Below are 19,462 nucleotides of genomic sequence, written 5' to 3'. Positions count from 1 at the left end.
ACTGGGAATGGCTGAGCCATTACAAACATTGAATCTATCTCCCCTTGTAAGTATTCTCACACTTCTTATCAAACAGTCTGTACTGAGCTATCTTGATTATCACTTCAAAAGTTTTTTTCACTTACTTAATTGGCCTCTCAGAGTTGGTAAGACAACTCCCACCTGTTCATGCTCTCTGTATGTGTGTATATATATCTCCTCAATATGTTTCACTCTATATGCATCTGAAGAAGTGGGCTGTAGCCCACGAAAGCTTATGCTCTAATAAATTTGTTAGTCTCTAAGGTGCCACAAGTACTCCTGTTCTTTTTGCGGATACAGACTAACACGGCTGCTACTCTGAAACCTATGATAGCATAGATACTTGAAAAAAATCTAAGATAAATTTAAGTCAACAGCTAATTTTCTGCCTACAATATTTACTACAACATCAGTTCTCCAGAGATGGATTAGCCCTTATGTGCTTCCAGCAAATGGATGGGAGAGGATCTACATGGCTACTTTGTATGTGTTATTTGGGGGTGGGAGGAAGTATTGTAGCTGAAGGGCCATCTCTTTATCTACTTACTAGTCATTTCCACTTTCTGGTTCTCATGCAGTGCACAAGACTGCAATGTTTCAGTTGTAACACTGCAGGGGAATCTTTAAATCCAAATATATTGTTGGATTTTCAATTTTTCTGCATTTTTTTAATTCATGAGAATTTCTCTCTTAATATTATCTTATATACAAGTTTTACTATTTAATCTTAGATTTTCAGATATCCCTTCAGCCTTTTAGCCAACCACCAGCTGGTTAAAAAAGCTTCCTATAGAATTAAATTAAGTGCCATACATCAGATAAAACAGGGTTGCTGTGAGAGAGTTCAGGATATAAACCCATAACCCCCACTACCACTAGTTTAGAGATAGAATTCATCAACTTTGCAACAGACAGCCACACAAGACTGAGCCTGCTGGATATTTTATTCATCCCTATAGCTGTGCTTTGGCATCCTACCACCACATCATCACACTACCCCATCTCTGTTTTCTTGTTTCACAAATACCTGGTTAGGTCTCCCATCAGTCAGAAGATAAATGGCTTGAGTGTCACTATCAGCAAGTGCAATTTGAAGTGCTTTGAGTGTATTTGTAGAACTTCCAACCTAAAAACCCAAATGAGAGAGAGAGAGAGGTATACACAAAATACTGTTACACTGCTAAAAACAGACCATCAGCTCTTTTCTAGCAATTCCAGGAGCTAATTCATGATAAAGCAGTGACATGGTGTAAATTACATGTTGAGTGTCAGCTGGTCAGAAAATTGATCGAAGTGGTAAAGTAGTAAAATTTGCACTAATTCAGTATTCAATGGCTGTGCAAACAAGTATAACTTAAATATCAAGGGGCTGGAAGAGAGGATTACTCACCATGTGCAGTAACTGAGGTTCTTCAAAATGGGTGTCCCTATGGGTGCTCCACTTTAGGTGAATCTGTATCCCTATGCCTGCGATCGAAGACTTTCAGTAGCAATGCCCGTTTGGGCCGCACATGCTCTCTCCCAGCCTTGCGCCATGCCTGGCAACTACATAGCGCTGTGCAACCAAACCGCCCTCAGTTCCTTCTCCACCACAGAGTGCATCTCTGAACTCTGAAGTAGAAGGGAGGAGGGTGAGTAGTGGAGCACCCAAAGGGACACCCATCTTGAAGAACCTCAGTTACTGCACATGGTGAGTAACCCTCTCTTCTTCGAGTGCTATCCCTGTGGATGCTCCACTTTAGTGACTATATAGCAGTGTCTCTTGGTGGAAGAAAGGGGCTTTTCAAATGAGGATAAGACAGAGTCCTAACAGAGCATTCGAAGTCAACTTGTTCAATTGGGTAGTGCTCCATGAACGTGTGGGCTGATGCCCTAGTGGCTGCTTTACAGAGTCCATGATGGGTACATTGTTTATGAAGGCTATCGAATTGGAGAGCGATTTGATGGAGTGTGCCGTTGCCTGGGGGGTGGGTGGCTTGCAGATCATGTTGGCCGTAGCAAAGGTGAATGCACCCGGAAATCCATTTTGAGAGCCTCTGCTTGGATATGGCAGATCCTTCAATATTTCCATAACAGAAAGGAATAGCTTTGGTAACTTTCTGAAGGGTTTTGTCCTTTCAAGATAGAATGCTAATGCATGTCTAACATCTAGAGTATGGACCATTGCCTCGTTTGTTCTCATGAGGTTTAGGGAAGAATGATGGACGGTAGACAGGTTGGTTCACGTGGAATGAGGAAAGCATTTTAGGTGGAAATTTAGGATGTGGTCTTAAAGTAACCTTGTCTTTGAAAAAGATTGTATATGGGGGGTATGCCATGAGAGCCCCTAGTTCTCCTACTCGTCAGGCAGATGTGATGGCGATGAGAAAAGCCACCTTCATCGATAGGTACACAAGTGAACATGTCACCAAGGGTTCAAACGGGGGACCAGTAAGACAGCGTAGTACTAGGTTAAGTTCCCAGGATGGGGCGAGGGCTTATATTTCAGGATAGAGGTTCCGAATACTCCTGAGGAATCATTTAGTGATAGGATGGATGCAGATTGAGTACCCATCAACTTTGTGATGGAAAGCCGTGATGGCTGCAAGATGTACTCTAAGTGAGCTCGAGAATAGACCCAATTTCTTTAGCTCCAGTATGTAATCTAGTACCAATGGTAAAGGGGAGGTAATAGCCATGGTTTGCTCATTCTGACACCATATGTGGAATCTCTTCCATTTGTGCAGGTAGAGTATAACGTGTAGTCTACCTTCTGCTGTTTAATAGTATGTCCCTTACATCTTCCGAACAGGTCATGTCATTGTCCTGGAACCATGAAAGAGCCATGCCTTCAGGTGGAGGATCTCCAAGTTTGGGTGGGTCCTGCATCCTGAGACAGGAGATGTGAAAGAGGGCAAAGAGTGAGTGATGGGCATACCGCCATCTTCAACTGGTAAGGGAACCAAGTTTGTCTGGGCCACATGGGAGCTATCAATATGACTCTGGATTGATCAGTCTTTATCTTGTATATCACCCTGGATAGGGGGAGCTAAGGGAAAACACGTACAGCAGAGGCACATCCTATTTGATGAGGAAAACACTGCCCAGAGATCAGGGTCCCAATCCTGTTCTTGAGCAAAATTGTGGACACTTGGCATTCTGGGCTGTAACAAAAAGGTCTATAGTCAGGAAACCCCAGCATCTGAATATATTCTGTAGGACCGTGGTGTTTATTTCCCACTCATGGTCCTGAGAGAATTTTCTGCTTAGTGTATCCACTGTGGTGTTCTGACATCCTAGTTAATAAGTAGCTGATATGTTGATGTTGTGATGGATGCATCAGCTCCATAATCTCAGTGCTTCAGTGAATTTGCTCCCTCTTGATGGTTTATATAAAACATGCAAGCAATGTTGTCCATCAGTACCTTTATGGTCTTGTTCCTGATCAGAGGTAAAAAGCCTGAGCATGCATTGCAGACTGCTTGTAGTTCCTGTAGGTTGATGTGTAATGTTTACTCCAAGAGGGAATACCGGCCCGGGATTGTGTGGTTGTGCAAGTGTGCTACCCAAACTAACAGAGAAGCGTCTGTTGTAAGTATCATTGACGGAGGAGGCTGTGTGAAGGGAACTCATTGTGGGGTTGAGTCCACCAGTGTAGAGTTTTTGACTGAGAGTGACATCGTAAGACACTTGTTCAGGCTGTGTCTGTGCAGAATGTATACCATCCTGAGCCAGCACTGATGACAATGCATATGTAGCCTGACACGCCTTACAACAAATGTGGTTGCTGCCATATGATCTAATAATTGCAGGCAAGTCCTGGCTGATATCTGTAGGCTGTTTTGTGTTGTGGCAATCAGATTAACTTGGGTTACAAATCTGTGTAGTGGTAATGAGGCTTTGGGCTCCAGTGCATCAAAGTGGGCACCAATGAATGCTAGTTTTTGTTCAGGTGCCAACATTGATTTTTGCATGTTTATTTGTAATTCTAGATGTGAGAAGAGAGCCAGTTTCAAAGGTGTGTTCCCGGGAGGAGACTTTGAGTAGACAGTCGTCCAAGAAAGGGAATACCACCTTGCTTGCAGAGGTGGACTGCCACCAATGCGAGAATCTTGGAGAACACTCAGGGAAACGTAAAGATGCCAAAAGGCAGTACTTTGTACTGGTAGTGATCTTGTCCCAGAACAAATCCGAGGAATCTCCTGTGTGATGGGTGTATGGTGATATGAAAATATACATCTTAGAGGTCAAGGGCCGAGAACCAGTCCTCCTGTTACAGTGCTGGGATTATCATTGCTAGCATGAGCATCCTGAACCACTGAACCTTCAAAACTTGTTGAGTTTCCTTAGGTCGAGAATGGGCCTTCATCCCCCCGTCTTTTTCCTGGTTAAGAAGTAATGGGAATAAAAGCCCTTCCCTTTATATTGTGTTGGTACTGATTCTATTTCCTGTTGTAGAAAGTGCTCATGAGAAGGGTCCCTGATGAGGGACAGGGAGGGAGAGCGATGAGGAGGGAAGGAGGTAAACTGAATTGAGTAACCAGTGTTGATAATTTCTAATACCCAATTTCTCCGAGGTGATCGTCTGTCATACAGGGTGGAATGGGGTCAGCCAGCCTGTGAAAAGATGGACAGTTGTTGATGGTTTCAGCACTTGGAAATGGGAGAGGCATCTCGGACCCTTGACCAAACACTCAAAATTGCAGTTTTGAGGAGGGTTGTTGGGATGTTGATGGCTGAGATGGGAGTGGCCTCTGTCCACATTTTTATGGGTCATATTGTTTCTGTGGTTGGACGTATGGTGCAGGCCCTGTTCATTGTGCTGAGTGGTATTTCCCTGGCTTCCTTCTTTGTGCAGATGTGCAAATGCTTGAAGACCAAAGAGTTGTCCTAGAATATTTTTTAGGGTATGGAGGGATTCATCAGTCTTGGCTGCAAACAATTTCAAGCCCTCAAAGGGAAGATCAACAGTAGATTGTACTTCTTTCAGAAAACCAGAGAGGTGGAGACAAGAAGCCTGTTGCATAACTCTGGCTGTAGCAATGGATTGTGCCGCTGTGTCTGATGCATCCAGCGAAGCTTGAAAGGCTATCCATGCAAGAAGGTGACCCTCCAAGATGACTGCTTTGAATTGTTATTTTTTGTCATCAAGGATGCAATCAATAAACTCAGACATTTTAGAATAATTTGTGTGATTGTATTTGGCCATTAGTGCATCGTAACTGGCGATTCTGAATTGCAGAGTCGCTGACGAACAGGCTTTGTGCCCAAAGAGGTCTAACCACTTCCAGTCTTAATCATACTCTGGAGTGGTGTTGTCTGCGTCATTCATTCATGGCCTCTACCACCAAGGAATTCGGTAGGACATGTGAAAACAAAAAATCCAGATCATTAGAGGGAACTTAGTAATTCTTCTCCACTCTCTTACAAGTGGGCGGTATCATTGGGTGGTATGCCAGATGGTTTTGGCTGGATCCATGAGTGCCTCATTTATGGGGAGCGCAATCTTCAATGAGGCTGATGTTTGCAAAGTGTCCAACAGCTTGTGTTGAGATGCTGCAACTTCTTCCAAGGGTATCCTGAGCGAGCCAGCAATCCTTTTAAATAGCTCCTAGAATGGTTTAAAGTCATCAGCTGTTGTGGGTACTGGAGGCATGATGGCTTTGTCCAGAGAAGATGAAGAGATATTGGTTGGTGGGGTGACTTCTTTTGAAACGGATCTTTTAATTGCCCATGGCTGGGCAGATGTTACCGGTATCAGTGAGAATTCGGAAACCAATATGCTTATGCACAGTAATTTATTTGAGGAAGAATCACACAAGCAGTTAAGATTACACAGTACACATCTTTTCCTATAAGCCTCAGCTCCCCAAGCATAAATCCTCAGTAACTATGTTAGCTCTACACAGTATCCTGATTGTCAAACAAAGCAGGTATATCTACCAATTCTAGATGGAGACGTCTTCTCTTCTCGTCTTTTCCCTCTCAGGAACTTGGTCTGTCAAACATCCCCCAAAGCAGGGCCTAGGTCACCCTGAGCCCTTCTGGTTCTAGAAACCCACAAAGGTCCCTCAAAGCAGAGTCTAGGTTACTCTGAGGACTTCTGTCTCACAGTCTTGAACCTCTTCAGAGGTTAATTGGAGAACTAATCTAACTAATTTACTTTGCTTAGCATTTATATCTTTTGTTCTCAAAGAAGTCACATGTCCCAGAAATATGCCTTGTGGATGTTTATTACTGGTATATGCTAATTAATATTTTGGAAGGGACTGCAAAGCAGACACCGACACAGCCCAAAGCTCAATCATCATTTACCCTCTCACCCAGCATGTCCCTGCAGCCCATCACTTCCCGCGGCTCCCATTGGCCAGGAACGGCGAACCGCAACCACTGGGAGCTGTGGCGGGCCGTGCCTGCGGACACTCAACGTTAACAAAATGTCTCGCGGCCCACAATCAGATTACCCCGATGGGCCGCATGTGGCCCACAGGCCACAGGTTGCCCTCCACTGTTCTACATCCAGGGTTTTGTAACAGCAAATGGGCCCATCAACTCCTCACGGGGATATCTAGCTGGAAATTCTGGACTTTTCTTGTTACCCGGTATCAGTCAGCTTCTGTTATTTCCAGTCGATGAGAAGTTATGACTGTTCCTAATCATAATTAACTAACTGCCTTTGTGTTACGTATGTCAAGTATATGTAGTGCTTTTGGGAGAAGTATACACAGCCACTAATATTAGGGGCATGTCAATACTAAATACACCATGTTTAAATTGTTCATATTTTGGTTCTTTTGGTTAATGGTATGTGTTTTTGACCTAATTTGAAATAAACAAAATATGCTCTAGTACATCATGGAAAAACAGATTTGCTTGGTAATCCAAGTGATATGAAGAAAACACTTGAAGTTGTCCCATCTAGTTTTCCATCATCTCAAGAACTCTGAAGCAGTACTGTATTCAACACATCACTGATATTTTTATCTATTAGTTCTAGCAAATTTGACATATCTTGTATACAATACTGTTATCATTTCAGATAATATAAGTGTTGCCACTTGTAAGGGAATTTTCCAGGAACTGTTACTGTTTTACAATCCTGTCTCCTTTTGAACACCCCCTGAAGGGGATCCAAGTGCATTACATGATATCAAAGAATTTGTTTTGATTAATATTCCTAGTGATTTGCTGTTCTCTAACTTTCTTCTTAAAGCCACCTTCTAATCTCAGACTTATACACATGCTCTTTTAAATATACTGAAGGTCAGCAACAGATGTCATGCTTGGCAGTAGTTTGAAAAGCACAGGGAATTGCACAAGAACAAAAAGATCTAGAGCTGAGTGCATGACAGGAAATTCATAAAGACAACCACTTAGCCAGCCCTACTGAATAACAAAGAAAATGGATGTTCCTCACTGACTGGCTGAAATTATGCCAAATGGATGTCTTTTCAAGGTATTCGCATTCTTGCATGATATTGTATTGCATACGTGGCTTAAGTAAAGCGGTGATTTATTTGCAGGGAATGGAGGAAGCCCAGAAAATTCAATTTCATACCAATTAAACTATCTGTTCCCTGATTCTAAACATTCAGTAACTCCCTACCCAGAGCTTAGCAATGTTTCCCCCTCCTCTCTATATTCTTCTGTGATTTCTTACCATCTACTAAATATATTAAGACATTCTCTTTATATTAGTTCACAGCATCAAAACCCTTATGTGGCTTCTTCACCTTGCCCACCCCTCACTCCCAGGAACTCCACAAATAAATCACTGGACTAGGAGATATACAATGATATTACTAAAGAATTTTAATATCATAAGCCTATGAATTTCCACTAAAATCAAATACAAACTCTAGATAACTACTGTGTATGAGTGCCTTCTAGAACTCCTCACGGTCAAACTTTCCACATTACTAGTCAAATTAACTTAATTAACTGAATAATATTATACATATAGGGGATGTAAGTGTAACTTAGTTCATACATGCTTCTTGATATGTTACTCTCTATTTTACCTCCAGTTCTTTTATCCAAAGCCAAGCATCTTGCAAATTCTCTTCATTAACTTCAGCAAGTTTATCTTGCCAAGCTACTGCTTGAGCATCAAATTTCACAAAGTTAAAGCTGCGTTTGTGTCTCAGTTGTTCCTGTAAGAGATAGTCAGTTGCATTTTTCTCAATATTAAAAAAAAAAAAAAAAGACAAACCCATGTTACGTTTGGAGAGCAACATCCACAAGAGTAGTTTTCATTCATGTATAATTGGTAGTATAATCACAATAAATAATGACAAGTATTCTTTATACATATATGTTAGGAGGGAGATAGTAGCATCACCTATTATTAAGTTTGCCTGACATTTCCCATTATAAGATCCTTCAGTTGCTTATAATTTTGTCATGAATGACTATGAATTGCCACTTTGAATGACAATGAATAGCCACTTGGCCAGGGAAAGAGAGTGAGAATGACTCTGTAGTCTGGTAATGAGGGCATTTACCTAGGATATGGGAGATCCAAGTTCTAATCCCTTTTCTCATCAGGCACAGGGGGGAATTAAACATGGGTAAAGTAAAGCGACAAGTCAGTCATGGATTCTGTGATTTTACGTGACCTCTGCAACTGCAGCCTCAGGCAGCTGTCAGCCCTGGGCAGCGGGGATCGGGCTGTCAGCAGTAGCGTAGCTAGTGGGGTGCAGGGGAAGCAGCCGCTTCCCCTTAGCACATTTTCCAAAAGCGGAGCCCATGCTCCGCTCTGAAGCTTGGTCTGCCCGGCGGCGCTGGGCTCCTGCAGGCAAGGGAGGGCAGCACGCCTGGAGGAGCCATGGGGAGGGGGCGGCACGGCCGGAGGAGCGAGGGAGGCGCAGCATGGCGGCCCGCAACTCCCCCCCCCCACGGACAACTTTGATGCACTGACCGGGTCCCGGGGCGCCCCCGGGGCAGGGAGGGTCTCCCCCACCTCCTCGCAGCAGCCACACCGGGCGGACCCGCAGCTGGTCACTCCCAGCAGGATCCTCGGCGCCGCCCTCGGCTCACCGGAATAAAGCTCCCCCAAGGAGGGGAGAGCGCTTCCCCCCTCCCGCCGCGGCCTGTCAGCGCGACCCGCCCACAGCCAGGCTCCGCCAGCAGCCCCGGGCAGGGCAGCGCCCCCGGGCTGAGCGGGCGAGCCGGGCTGCAGCTCGCTCGGACCGCGCCTGGCGGGGCTTGGTGCCTTCTGCCCCCACCCCCCCAAGGGGTAGCGCCAGCGCTGAGCCTGGGCTGGCGCTGCTCGCGGCGAGCCCCTCCGAGGCAGTGGCAGCGGGGTTTGCTGCTCTCTGCTGCTGGCTGGGTTGGGCCTAGCAGCCGGGCCCCGGAAAGAAGCAGCGGAAGGGCAGGCAGCGGACTCCCAGGCTCTCCCGGTCCTGGGGGCAGCTCCAGTCCCCTCTGCACAGAGAGCCCCGGGGACCCCAGCCCACGGCATTCTCATCCCCGGTAACCCCTCCCCAAGCTCCATACCCCGTGTACCCCTCCCATGTACCACATGCCCCTGCCTTTCCCTCCCCTTCACCTCCCCTCGTACCCCCGTCCTCTACCACCCTACCTACATCCTCTCCTACACCTCCCCTCAAGTCAAACCTCTGTCCCCCTCCCTCCACATCCTCCTCTTCACCTCCCCTTGTACCCCCTTCCTCTGCCACCCTCCCTACATCCTCCCCTCCACCTCCCCTCAAGTCAAACCTCCGTCCCCCTCCCTCCACATCCTCCCCTTCACCTCCCCTCGTACCCCCTTCCTCTGCCACCCTCCCTACATCCTCTCCTTCACCTCCCCTCAAGTCAAACCCCCTGTCCCCTGCCACCCTCCCTCTACATCCCTCCCCTCAACCCCCCTGTCCTCTGCCAGCCTTCCTCTACAGCCATGGGGGGGCAGCGTGGCCGGAGGAGCGAGGGGGGGCGCAGCATGGCCGCAGTGTGGCCGGAGGAGCCAACCGGGGGGGGCACGGCATGGCCGGAGGAGCCAGGGGGCGTGGCCAGAGGAGGAGCCGGGGGGGCGCCTTTTTTATGTTTGCTCCCCCTGCTCTTAGAACCTGGCTACGCCACTGGCTGTCAGCTCCAGGAGGTGGGGCTTCAGCTCCAGCCCCACATCACAAGGCTCAGGCTTCTGTGATTTATTGTTTATTGTGTCCTGCGTCCTGCTTGTGACTTACTAAAAATACCCGTGACAAAATCTTAGCCTTAAACATGGGTCTCCCACATTCCAGGTGAATGGCCTAGCCACTGGGCTAAAGCTTATAAGGAAGGCAGTGGCACCACAACCACCTTCTTCTTCACCACCAGCTATTTCTTGAATTCTTTGCTTTTGTCAAAATGCCTGAGAGTCCAAAAGAAATTTTACAGGTCTAAATGAAAGGTTTCATTTCAATATCACCAAAATGTTTATTTCTTTCAGTTCAATCAAAACTATTCAGTGAACTCAACACAAATTCACAAACTGTTCTGGTTAACCCCAAAATGCATTTTTGGTGAATAAATTATTTGTCTAAAAACTGTGTCACCCAGCTCTAGTTACAAGCCTTTGGGGCCGGGGGGAGGAATCACAATTCACACATGCTCAGTAGAGAGTTGCTAGAGCTTAGCTAAAATCTCCAAAGATTCTATCTGCAGAGAGCATGCTCCAGCCCAGGGCTAAGCAGGACTTTCTCTACAACTGCTGCTCTCTGCTGCTGCTGGCTGAGATTGGGCACCTGAACTGACAGCATTCGTAGGAAAATCAAATGTTTTGCAAAATGTTTCATTTTTTTTAAAATGGCTACTAATTTTAACTGAAAACAATGTGGAGGGGAAAAAAAGCTTCAATCAGCTCTAAGTGCTAGTACTGCTACACATATCAGGTTTCTGGAACCCCACCATTTTATCTAACCTGAATGAGCTGAAATATTTTCTCCTTCACAAGTGGAAGTTTGTCCCTCATAGACTGAGATGTATCAATGAGAATATAGACGTGATCTTCAAGCACATTCCCAAAGAGACCTCTGCTCCCTCGCTGGAGCCATTTAACCCTGCAAAAAACATAAAATAAATAAAGTCACCTGAACATGGTGTGAAAGGCAACATTTCAATAACATTTTGGAGCTAGACAGGCAGCATAAAGCAATATGGTAACATTAAAGCCAATAATCTTCCAGATTGAACTAGCTGTCTCTGTGAGCGACCAAGGTGTTCCTACTGCTCAGTGACTGTACTCCAGACCTAATTCAGGAAAGCATTTACACGTGATAAAATCCATCCCCATTCAGGGAAACACTTAAGGCTCTGATTCAGCAAGAAACTTAAGCACTTAAAACAACTTTAATGTTAGGCTCATGTTTAAATTCCTTACTGAACAGGAGCCTTAACCACATTGTTAATTTTAAATTAACTGGATTCAAGCACAGGCTTAAAGTTAAATGTGTGCTTGGGTGCTTTCCTGAACAGAATTATTTTCCTGATTCAGAGCCTCTAACTGGTTCCACTTTAGGTTCCCCTGGTGAGCTCTAACAACCTGCGTACATTGCAGTGTGGGATATTAACGAATAGTGCAGTGGCTTTGAGATAAAGATTACTCACCTTTGTACAAGTTAAAAGAGAATGATGCCATAAAAAAATAAAAGAATCATGTCACATTTGCAGCTGAAGGACATTTTCTCATGAAGTATTTCACAAAAGCATGCAAAGTACTCTACCAAGGTTTCATGACGAATGGACAAGCCATTCAAAATAGAAAAATCTATGCTGGTGTTCTCGGATTTGAAATATAAAATTTGACTCTCAAATCTGTCCTGCTAGGAGCTTTCACCGGCATGTGAATTTCAACCAGAAGAAGACAAAGATAGGATAAACCAAGGAAAAATAACAAAACCCTGGATGTTGATAAATATATTCAGGCACTGATACCCTTGGTGGGAAGAAACATGAAAAACTATGAAGAGAAATGCTTGAACACAATTGTTTCTGTTACATTGAGAACAATCCCTAACAGACAAATATTATAAGGGCCAGGTTATGCCTATTAATTGCACGCCTGAGGTCTGGGTGGGGCAGCGCCGCACTGCACCAGCAGATGTTCTTGGAAGGATTATGCTTTAGGGAAGCAAAAGGCCTCTTGGAGCTCCTGGGGAGCTCCACTGCTGAGCCACCCCTAGGATTGAGCACCATGTTCTCCTCTCTATGGCCAGCCACCAGATCTAGTTAGGGTGGAGAGGAGGGTGTGACAATCAGGGTCCAGATGCCCCAAGGAGGGTACAAAAGGTCTGAACCCCAAAGAATAAGAAATTGAATCAAGCGGTTGTATACAATGTTATTGTGTATAAATATATATCAAGAAAGGTGTTTTATGAAAGCTTGTAGTGTTCTGACATTGACGGTCATTAGGAGAGGTGTTTACAAGTTATGGCTATGAATATAAGTATGTATATATGTTTAGAACATTGTAACTGTTGTACAACCACACCACCACCTCACAACAGAGAGGTGAAGCAATCAGGCAGCAAAAGACAATAGTGGAATTAATGGGGAAACTTTGAAACAACTTGAAATTGAAATGAAAACCTCGATCTTGGAAAACTAAGAGAGAAAGGAATTTCCTCTACCATGTATCACCATAGTCTGAGAGGGGGAAAAAATCTGCAAATCCTCAAAAGAGAGGGGGTTTGAAGTGAAGGACATCCAAAAACTGAGAGCCAGCATCTAGGCAGGGTGCTGTCTATGGAACACTAGATCCCCTCTATGATGGGGCAAACTGCAAAACTGTTCAGAGTCAGTAGGTAACTTATACTAGAAAAGGGAATTTAGCTAATATAGAAGTAGAAAGCCTGAGATTGACCTTTATGTTTATTTTCTGTGTGACTTGTATGTGTTTGCTTTTCCTCACAAATTTGTCTTTGAATCTCTGATTTTTCTATTAAATAAACCTTTTGTTTGATTCTACTCCAAGCAGTCTCTGTTGTGCAAACTGCCTGGAGTGTGTGTGTCAAAGTGAAGTGATAACAGGTGTCAGTTTTCACACCTTCAGGGATGTCATACCAGAGGGGAAAAGTTCAAGTGTCTGGTAAGAGAGATGGATTTGGGGAGAGTTGGACTAGATGCGCTGTTGGGGGCACCCTGGCTGCAAGGAGTAACTAGGCTCTGAGTCATAGCCGCATACTATTAAGGCACCCAAGATTACAGGGCAGATGACGGACAGAACCCATTACTAATTTAAGTGATTCCCAAAATGTCCCAGAGGGCCTTAGGCTAACCCCCTCTCCACACTTTTTGGGGTGGGTACTACTAACTGGGAGCAATCTGTGCACAGGGATTGCAATTGTTGCTGGCTCCTCAAAAAGGAGATACACTTGTGATTCTCAGATGGAAGATGCTATACATGTGCAAACAATTTTGAATTATGATCTATCTTACTTAATATTTATTATTGTAGCATCTGATTTGAACAAGAAACTTTAAGCTCATAAGTCTTTCCTAGTAAATGAATACTAAGAGGTCCTACACATAAAGGTCAGACTTAAAAAAAGGTAACTAACTTCTTTATAACTTTTATTGGGTGTTTACCACCTGCTTCTGTCTGCCATGGCTGTAAACTTAAAACATTTCTGCATTAGAGCACAGATCTGAACAGATTTCATTTGAAACCAAACTAACCTTCTTTCCATTTGTCCAAGAGCATTCTTCATTCTCTCTTCATACTGCCTGTACTTCTCAGTAGAGACATACACATGAACCACAGACCCATCTTTCCAGTAAGTGTGTACAAATTTATCACAGTATTTTGCGTGGATTATTTTCTTATTCGTCTCCTACAGGGGCAAGGAATTATTAATTAAATGTTTTTAAATGTGATCTTTGCAATGTGTTGTGACAACATTTGGAAAATACACTTAAAAGGCAGGGATTTATGCCTGCTTCAACTGCATAGCTGCAGAAGTAGCCACAGATTATAAACCTGCTCAGGACATTGGCTCCTGATATGAAATCAATACAAACTGTTTCCCTGTCCTCTTTGACCTGCTCTTAGAAAGAGCAGGCGAAGTATAGCGAAAAGTGCTCCGGTGGAGCTTGGGAAGAGCAAGCAAACCACAGAATAATCCAACCCTTTACACTTTGCTTTAAAACCCGGTAGTATTAGAGCATCTGGGGCCTCTTCATCTCCTAGACCATGTGGAACAGAGAAGAAACTGACAAACATTCCTTTGCCCCATTCCACTGAGTCATAAAGATGAGGAAAAACAAGTTGTTGCTGAAACCATCCCCACATCCTTGGCAGCAGATTCCATGGTGAATGCAGGAGGCTAGGCAAAGCTGTCCTTTCAGGGCAAAGAGAGGGTCACTTCCACGCCATTTCACTTATGAACCTCTTCATCCTGTTCCATTAACAAGATTTTATTATAATCCTCCAAATAAGAATGGGGTTACAAACAGACCACATGCTGTACAAAAGGCTCATCTATAAAGTTTCATTGCAAGTCTGAAAAGCAGAAAAGCAGACAGAAGCCGAAAAGGACACAGCATTCGAGGGAATCTTAGCAGTACTTACAGCATCAGTTTGTAAAGATTCATCCTCTGGCTTGGCTTTTATGTCAACCACCCCGTCAGCGTGCCGAAAAGTACAGTCAGCAAGTGCTTCATACAACGTCAGCTTCTGAGCTTTCAAGCCATTCTTCTGCAACCACTCCTTAGAACTTATATAATCCTCAGGTTTTGGCTCAGGCGCTGGAGGATCAGTTTTGGTTGCTGATTTGAAAATATACATAACTAGTTGTACTTAACATAATTCACCAAAGAGTTTCTGTAAGCTATTACAAAAGAAGACTGATATATGGATAACTGGGCCAAAAGTTACAAACCTAAGGCCAACCTTGGGCTCCTAACTCCATATTTAGATACCTAAATAAAGAGTCTGATTTTCAAAAGTGTAGACAAATCATACTGACGCCAATGGGAGCTGCGGGATGCCCAGCACTTTATAAATGAGGCCAGCAATTTAATTGCCGAAGTATGGATTTAGGAGGTTAACTTTAGGCAACCATGTTTAAGAATGTTGATCAGAATTCTGAGGAGAATCACTGAATAATTATAGTTATAGAGATCTGACTGCATGCATGAAGTTGCAAGAACAGAGCCTTATCATATGAAAGGAACTGCCTTTTGACTGGCCTTTCATAAACTCTGCTAAATCATGTTTTAAAACAAGTCTGTTTGCATTTTCTTCCTTTGCATATACTTTATGTAAAGGCCACAGCTTAGTGTGTATACATAATGTATTATCTGAAGAGTTAATGGAAAGTAGACAGCCTCTTTTTCATTTCACTAGAACAGAACAGAGAAAGGATACAAGAGTTTTAAAGAGATCAGGAAGACAAAGAAAGAAATGTAGACAGACAGGACAACTCCAGTTATCTGAATCACTGAGAGACAAAATAGATGGGCTGCCTGAGTTCAGCTATTAATCACACTGGAATTTAACATTTTCTTTAATTCAGTCTAGTGTATGATCAGAATATTTTAACATTTTATACAGTGATTATACAGTATATGAAAAAAATACATTAAAACAACATTAAGGTTGCAAAGTCAAGCACTTATAAATTAGGAAATGTCAGAATTAAAGTTGCCCATGTAACCTTAATTCAGGCCCTTTGCACATATTTATTATGAAAGTCTTGCCCAACATCATACAGGAAGTATGTGGCAAACCCAGGAATGGAACTCAGCTCTCCGGTACTACTCCAGAGAATGTCCTTTCTCTCCCTGAATCCCTCTGTCTCATTCATTGCCAAACCTGTGTACTGAATGAAGCAGAAGTTCTGTAGAACAAATAATATGTGATTGTGTAATTATAGATTGTACCATAATGCTTACACACAAGGGAACCAAATTAAGGCATGAAGCCTTATTTCTGACATTTCTTAATCCTGAATGCTTAATTTTGCAACCTTAATATTTTTAACCTGTATTAATGTAATTTCCTAGTTTTTTTAAACAAGAAAATTGAAAAAATAATGGAATAATACTGACACACACACCTCACCCATGGATCATCAGCAGGGTTTGAATGTAGGACCTTTAGATCCACTGTACAGATCTCCAACTTGAGCTAAAGTATTAACTGGTAGCGGTAGTAGGCTATTATCTCTAAAAGGTCCAGCAACTAGATGGGGAAGGTGACACTTTGCCAGTGGCTTACACACTATTTGTAAGAGAGCAGTGAAATGTTGGGAATTAAGAATTCTGGGTTCTATTCCTGGCTCTAGAAGGTAGTGTGATCCAATGGTTACAAACAGCACAGCCAACCATATAGATATGGCACAACTATTCTTAAAGGCAGAGTGGCTAAGTAGATCAGACTAGGGTCTTCCAAATTGGAGGCATGGGTTCTCTTCACAGCTCTGCCAGAAGCAATCTTGTGTGACCTCTTAGTTACTCCTTCTGTAGAAAGGGGGGGGATCCGAGGTCGGAGGTCTTGTCCAGAAGTAATGACTATGAAGTGCACAGGGTTAACACCTGAGTAGTGGAACAGCTGAGATCAGAACTCTTGGCTTACAATCCCGAACACTTTCCCCTAAGTCAAAACATGCTTTTCAGCTGTTTCTTTGCCTAACCTACAGAGCCAAATAGGGAAGCCTGGGAATGTGTGGTTGCCATGCAGAAGCCCCATCAGGCCTGGAATCATGATCAGGGCAGATAGAATATTCAGAGCTTTTAGCAACAAACCTCTACACCTAAAATGTAGGTTGACCTAGCTATGTCACCCAGGGGTGTGAAAAATTCACACTCCTGAAAGACATAGTTCAGCCAACCTACACCCCAGTGTAGGCACCACTAGGTCGATGGAAGAATTCTTCCATCAACCTCTCAGAAGGGGTGGGTTAACTACAGTGACTGAAACCCGCTTCCACCACTGTAGCAAGTGTCTACACCAGGGGTCGGCAACCTTTCAGAAGTGGTGTGCCGAGTCTTCATTTATTCATTCTAATTTATGGTTTCGCGTGATAGTAATACATTTTAACCTTTTTAGAAGGTCTCTTTCTATAAGTCTATAATATATAACTAAACTATTGTTGTATGTAAAGTAAATAAGGTTTCAAAATGTTTAAGAAGCTGAAAATCAGCTCGTGTGCCACCTTCGGCACGCGTGCCATAGGTTGCCTACCCCTGGTCTACACAATAGTGCTAGAGCAGCACATCTGTAGCACAGACACACCCCAAGGCTTTGTCTTCACTGCAGAGTTAATTTGAGTTATACATTCAAGTTAACTCCATTCAAGTTAGCCTAGCTCACCTGACAATGGCCACACTGCTAACACTCGACTTATACAGAGTGATTTTATGAGCAGCACAGAGTGACTGTGTTAGCAGCTGACATGTTGTGTTAACATGAGTTATAGCCTATACCCCCGATGGGCCAGCCAACTTGAGTTAAACTCACCACTGCTGTGATGCTCCACAGAGATACCCAGGGTGGTGAGGAACCTCACCCCTCAAACCACTGCTTAGGTTGAAACAGTCTTGTCTGTGCCTGTTGTGGATCAGCTCCCTGAAACCAACAGCCTTTAGCAACACAAGCACTACCTTCCAGGCCCCACCAGGCCTCGCTCCCTCTGTGCAGGTAGTAATATGCACACACCAACCCCTGAATCCTCTGAGCATTCCCTGCAGTGTCCAGCCCCTGATCCACTGAACGCTCATCAGATTACCAGACCCACTGTTCCCGAAGAAACAGTGCACACCAGCTGGTAAGATTCACCTCAGGATCACCACTTTGCTTAACACTACAGCACTTAGATATATTCATAGTGAAAACACGAATACATTTATTATCAAAGACTAGAGATTCAAGTGATAACGAGTCAGACTACTGGAAACAAATGGTTACATATAAAGCAAAATCATAACACACTGTCTAGGGATGAAACGTTAACTAACAAGTTATTCTCTTTTCTAAAGAAGCTCTTCTCACCCAAAGTTCTCTCCAGTGTTTTTAACCGAGCCTGGTTGAAACCCCCTTTTTTAAATAAAGCCAACTCACTGTTTGCTTACCTTCTCAGTGAAGGGTGCCAGGGTGTCTTGTTTAACCCACCCTAACCCCTCCATATATAGTGGAGCAAACCTTTGAAGTGCACCTCAGGAGAAGGCTCTTCTTCCCCACCACCAAAACCTGCTATTTTTCTCTTCCTCTTAGTTCCCACACTCCTTCATTTTCATTCAGTTCAGACTGGAGATAGGAGACCCATTGTGAACAAGACAATACTCAACTTATATGTAAACAAATATATGAAGAAACATCTCGTCAGACAGAAAGCCTGGTTTTCATTTTTGCTAGTGACACAGACTAAGAACATGTTTTCAGTATATATATTCAGAACTCCTTACATAGTATCTGCATACATATTTCACAACAATATTGATTATCAGTCTGACGTTGGCTTTTATTTGAGACCTCACATGACATTCTTTGGTGAAGTACAGTGTACAGACCAGATTCAGGCGAGTCTTATTCCCCCCCCCCCCCCCCCCCCCCACACACACATACTGTCCTTTGCCAGTTGACAAACCTGGTTCGCAACCACATTCCAGTGAAGGGTTTTAGTGTGTGGATGAGGCCTGAGTAAGGAGCAACTCTCGAGTTACAACTCAAGTTAACGCTGCAGTGAAGACAAGGCCTAAGCATATGACAATTTTCAGAGGTTTGTAATTTGGTCAAATGTGGATGAATTTCTGTGGGGCAGCTGAACTGCACAGCTATCCCCTGCCAGGTTTCAAGTCCCTCCGTCAAGCCATAGAGCTGATTGAGCTCCTCAGAAAAATAGCTGGAAAAATTAACATTAGTAAAACTACCTGTTTTCGCTAGTCTTGTTCTCAGAGACAACTGAATAGTTTTTGCTGAAACTTTCCAAAAGGCAGAAAACAAACATGGAAAAATTCACCCAAGAATTGTTAAAGTTTAACAAAGTTAAAGCAACTGTAAATAGAAGCTTATAAAGGTAAGTGTATGCAACCGTAACTATAGATGTCGTATCTTGGTCTTAAAATCATCCCTAAATTGGCAGTTTATCAAAATTGCCCACAAATGAAACAAATTAATCATGAACACAATGATATCTTTCCAGAAAGAACTATAAACAATACCTTTGCCAGATATAGGCTGGTCAGACTCTGATAAAATATTCTGAAGTTGTATCAGCGCATTTCTGGCCTCCTCCAACTCCTTCCAGATCAGGAAGACATCTTCTCTGACACCAGCAACTGTGGGAGGAATAATGCACAGACTTTAATGCTTTCAGACAAATTCTGCTTTCACCTCTACACCTGCTCAACAATCCTAAAGTCAATGGGGTTGCCTGGGTAGGTACCATTTTATTACTTTGTCCATAGGGTTCTGTCAAGGCTGTATCCCCACTTTGAACCTTAGGGTACAAATGTAGGGGCCTGCATAAAAACTTCTAAGCTT

The 19,462-nt window shown here is 43.6% G+C and overlaps 1 protein-coding gene across 1 annotated transcript in view; it reads right to left on the bottom strand.

Moving 5' to 3' along the window:
- LOC112116229 (von Willebrand factor A domain-containing protein 3B) overlaps positions 1-19,462 on the bottom strand; it is a gene marked incomplete at its 5' end in the record, with an annotated part of 115,481 nt that overhangs the window by 76,380 nt on the left and 19,639 nt on the right. The window contains 6 exons of the mRNA XM_026649974.1: positions 1,049-1,147; positions 8,022-8,153; positions 10,901-11,039; positions 13,657-13,811; positions 14,549-14,745; positions 19,141-19,257. Coding sequence (XP_026505759.1) covers positions 1,049-1,147; positions 8,022-8,153; positions 10,901-11,039; positions 13,657-13,811; positions 14,549-14,745; positions 19,141-19,257 — 839 coding nt within the window. The remainder of the gene's footprint in view (positions 1-1,048; positions 1,148-8,021; positions 8,154-10,900; positions 11,040-13,656; positions 13,812-14,548; positions 14,746-19,140; positions 19,258-19,462) is intronic.

Source organism: Terrapene carolina, unplaced genomic scaffold (genome assembly GCF_002925995.2).
Source record: "Terrapene carolina triunguis isolate 2854851 unplaced genomic scaffold, T_m_triunguis-2.0 Scaffold23, whole genome shotgun sequence".
Lineage (NCBI taxonomy): Eukaryota > Metazoa > Chordata > Testudines > Emydidae > Terrapene > Terrapene triunguis.
This window is presented reverse-complemented; position numbering and strand designations above follow the sequence as displayed.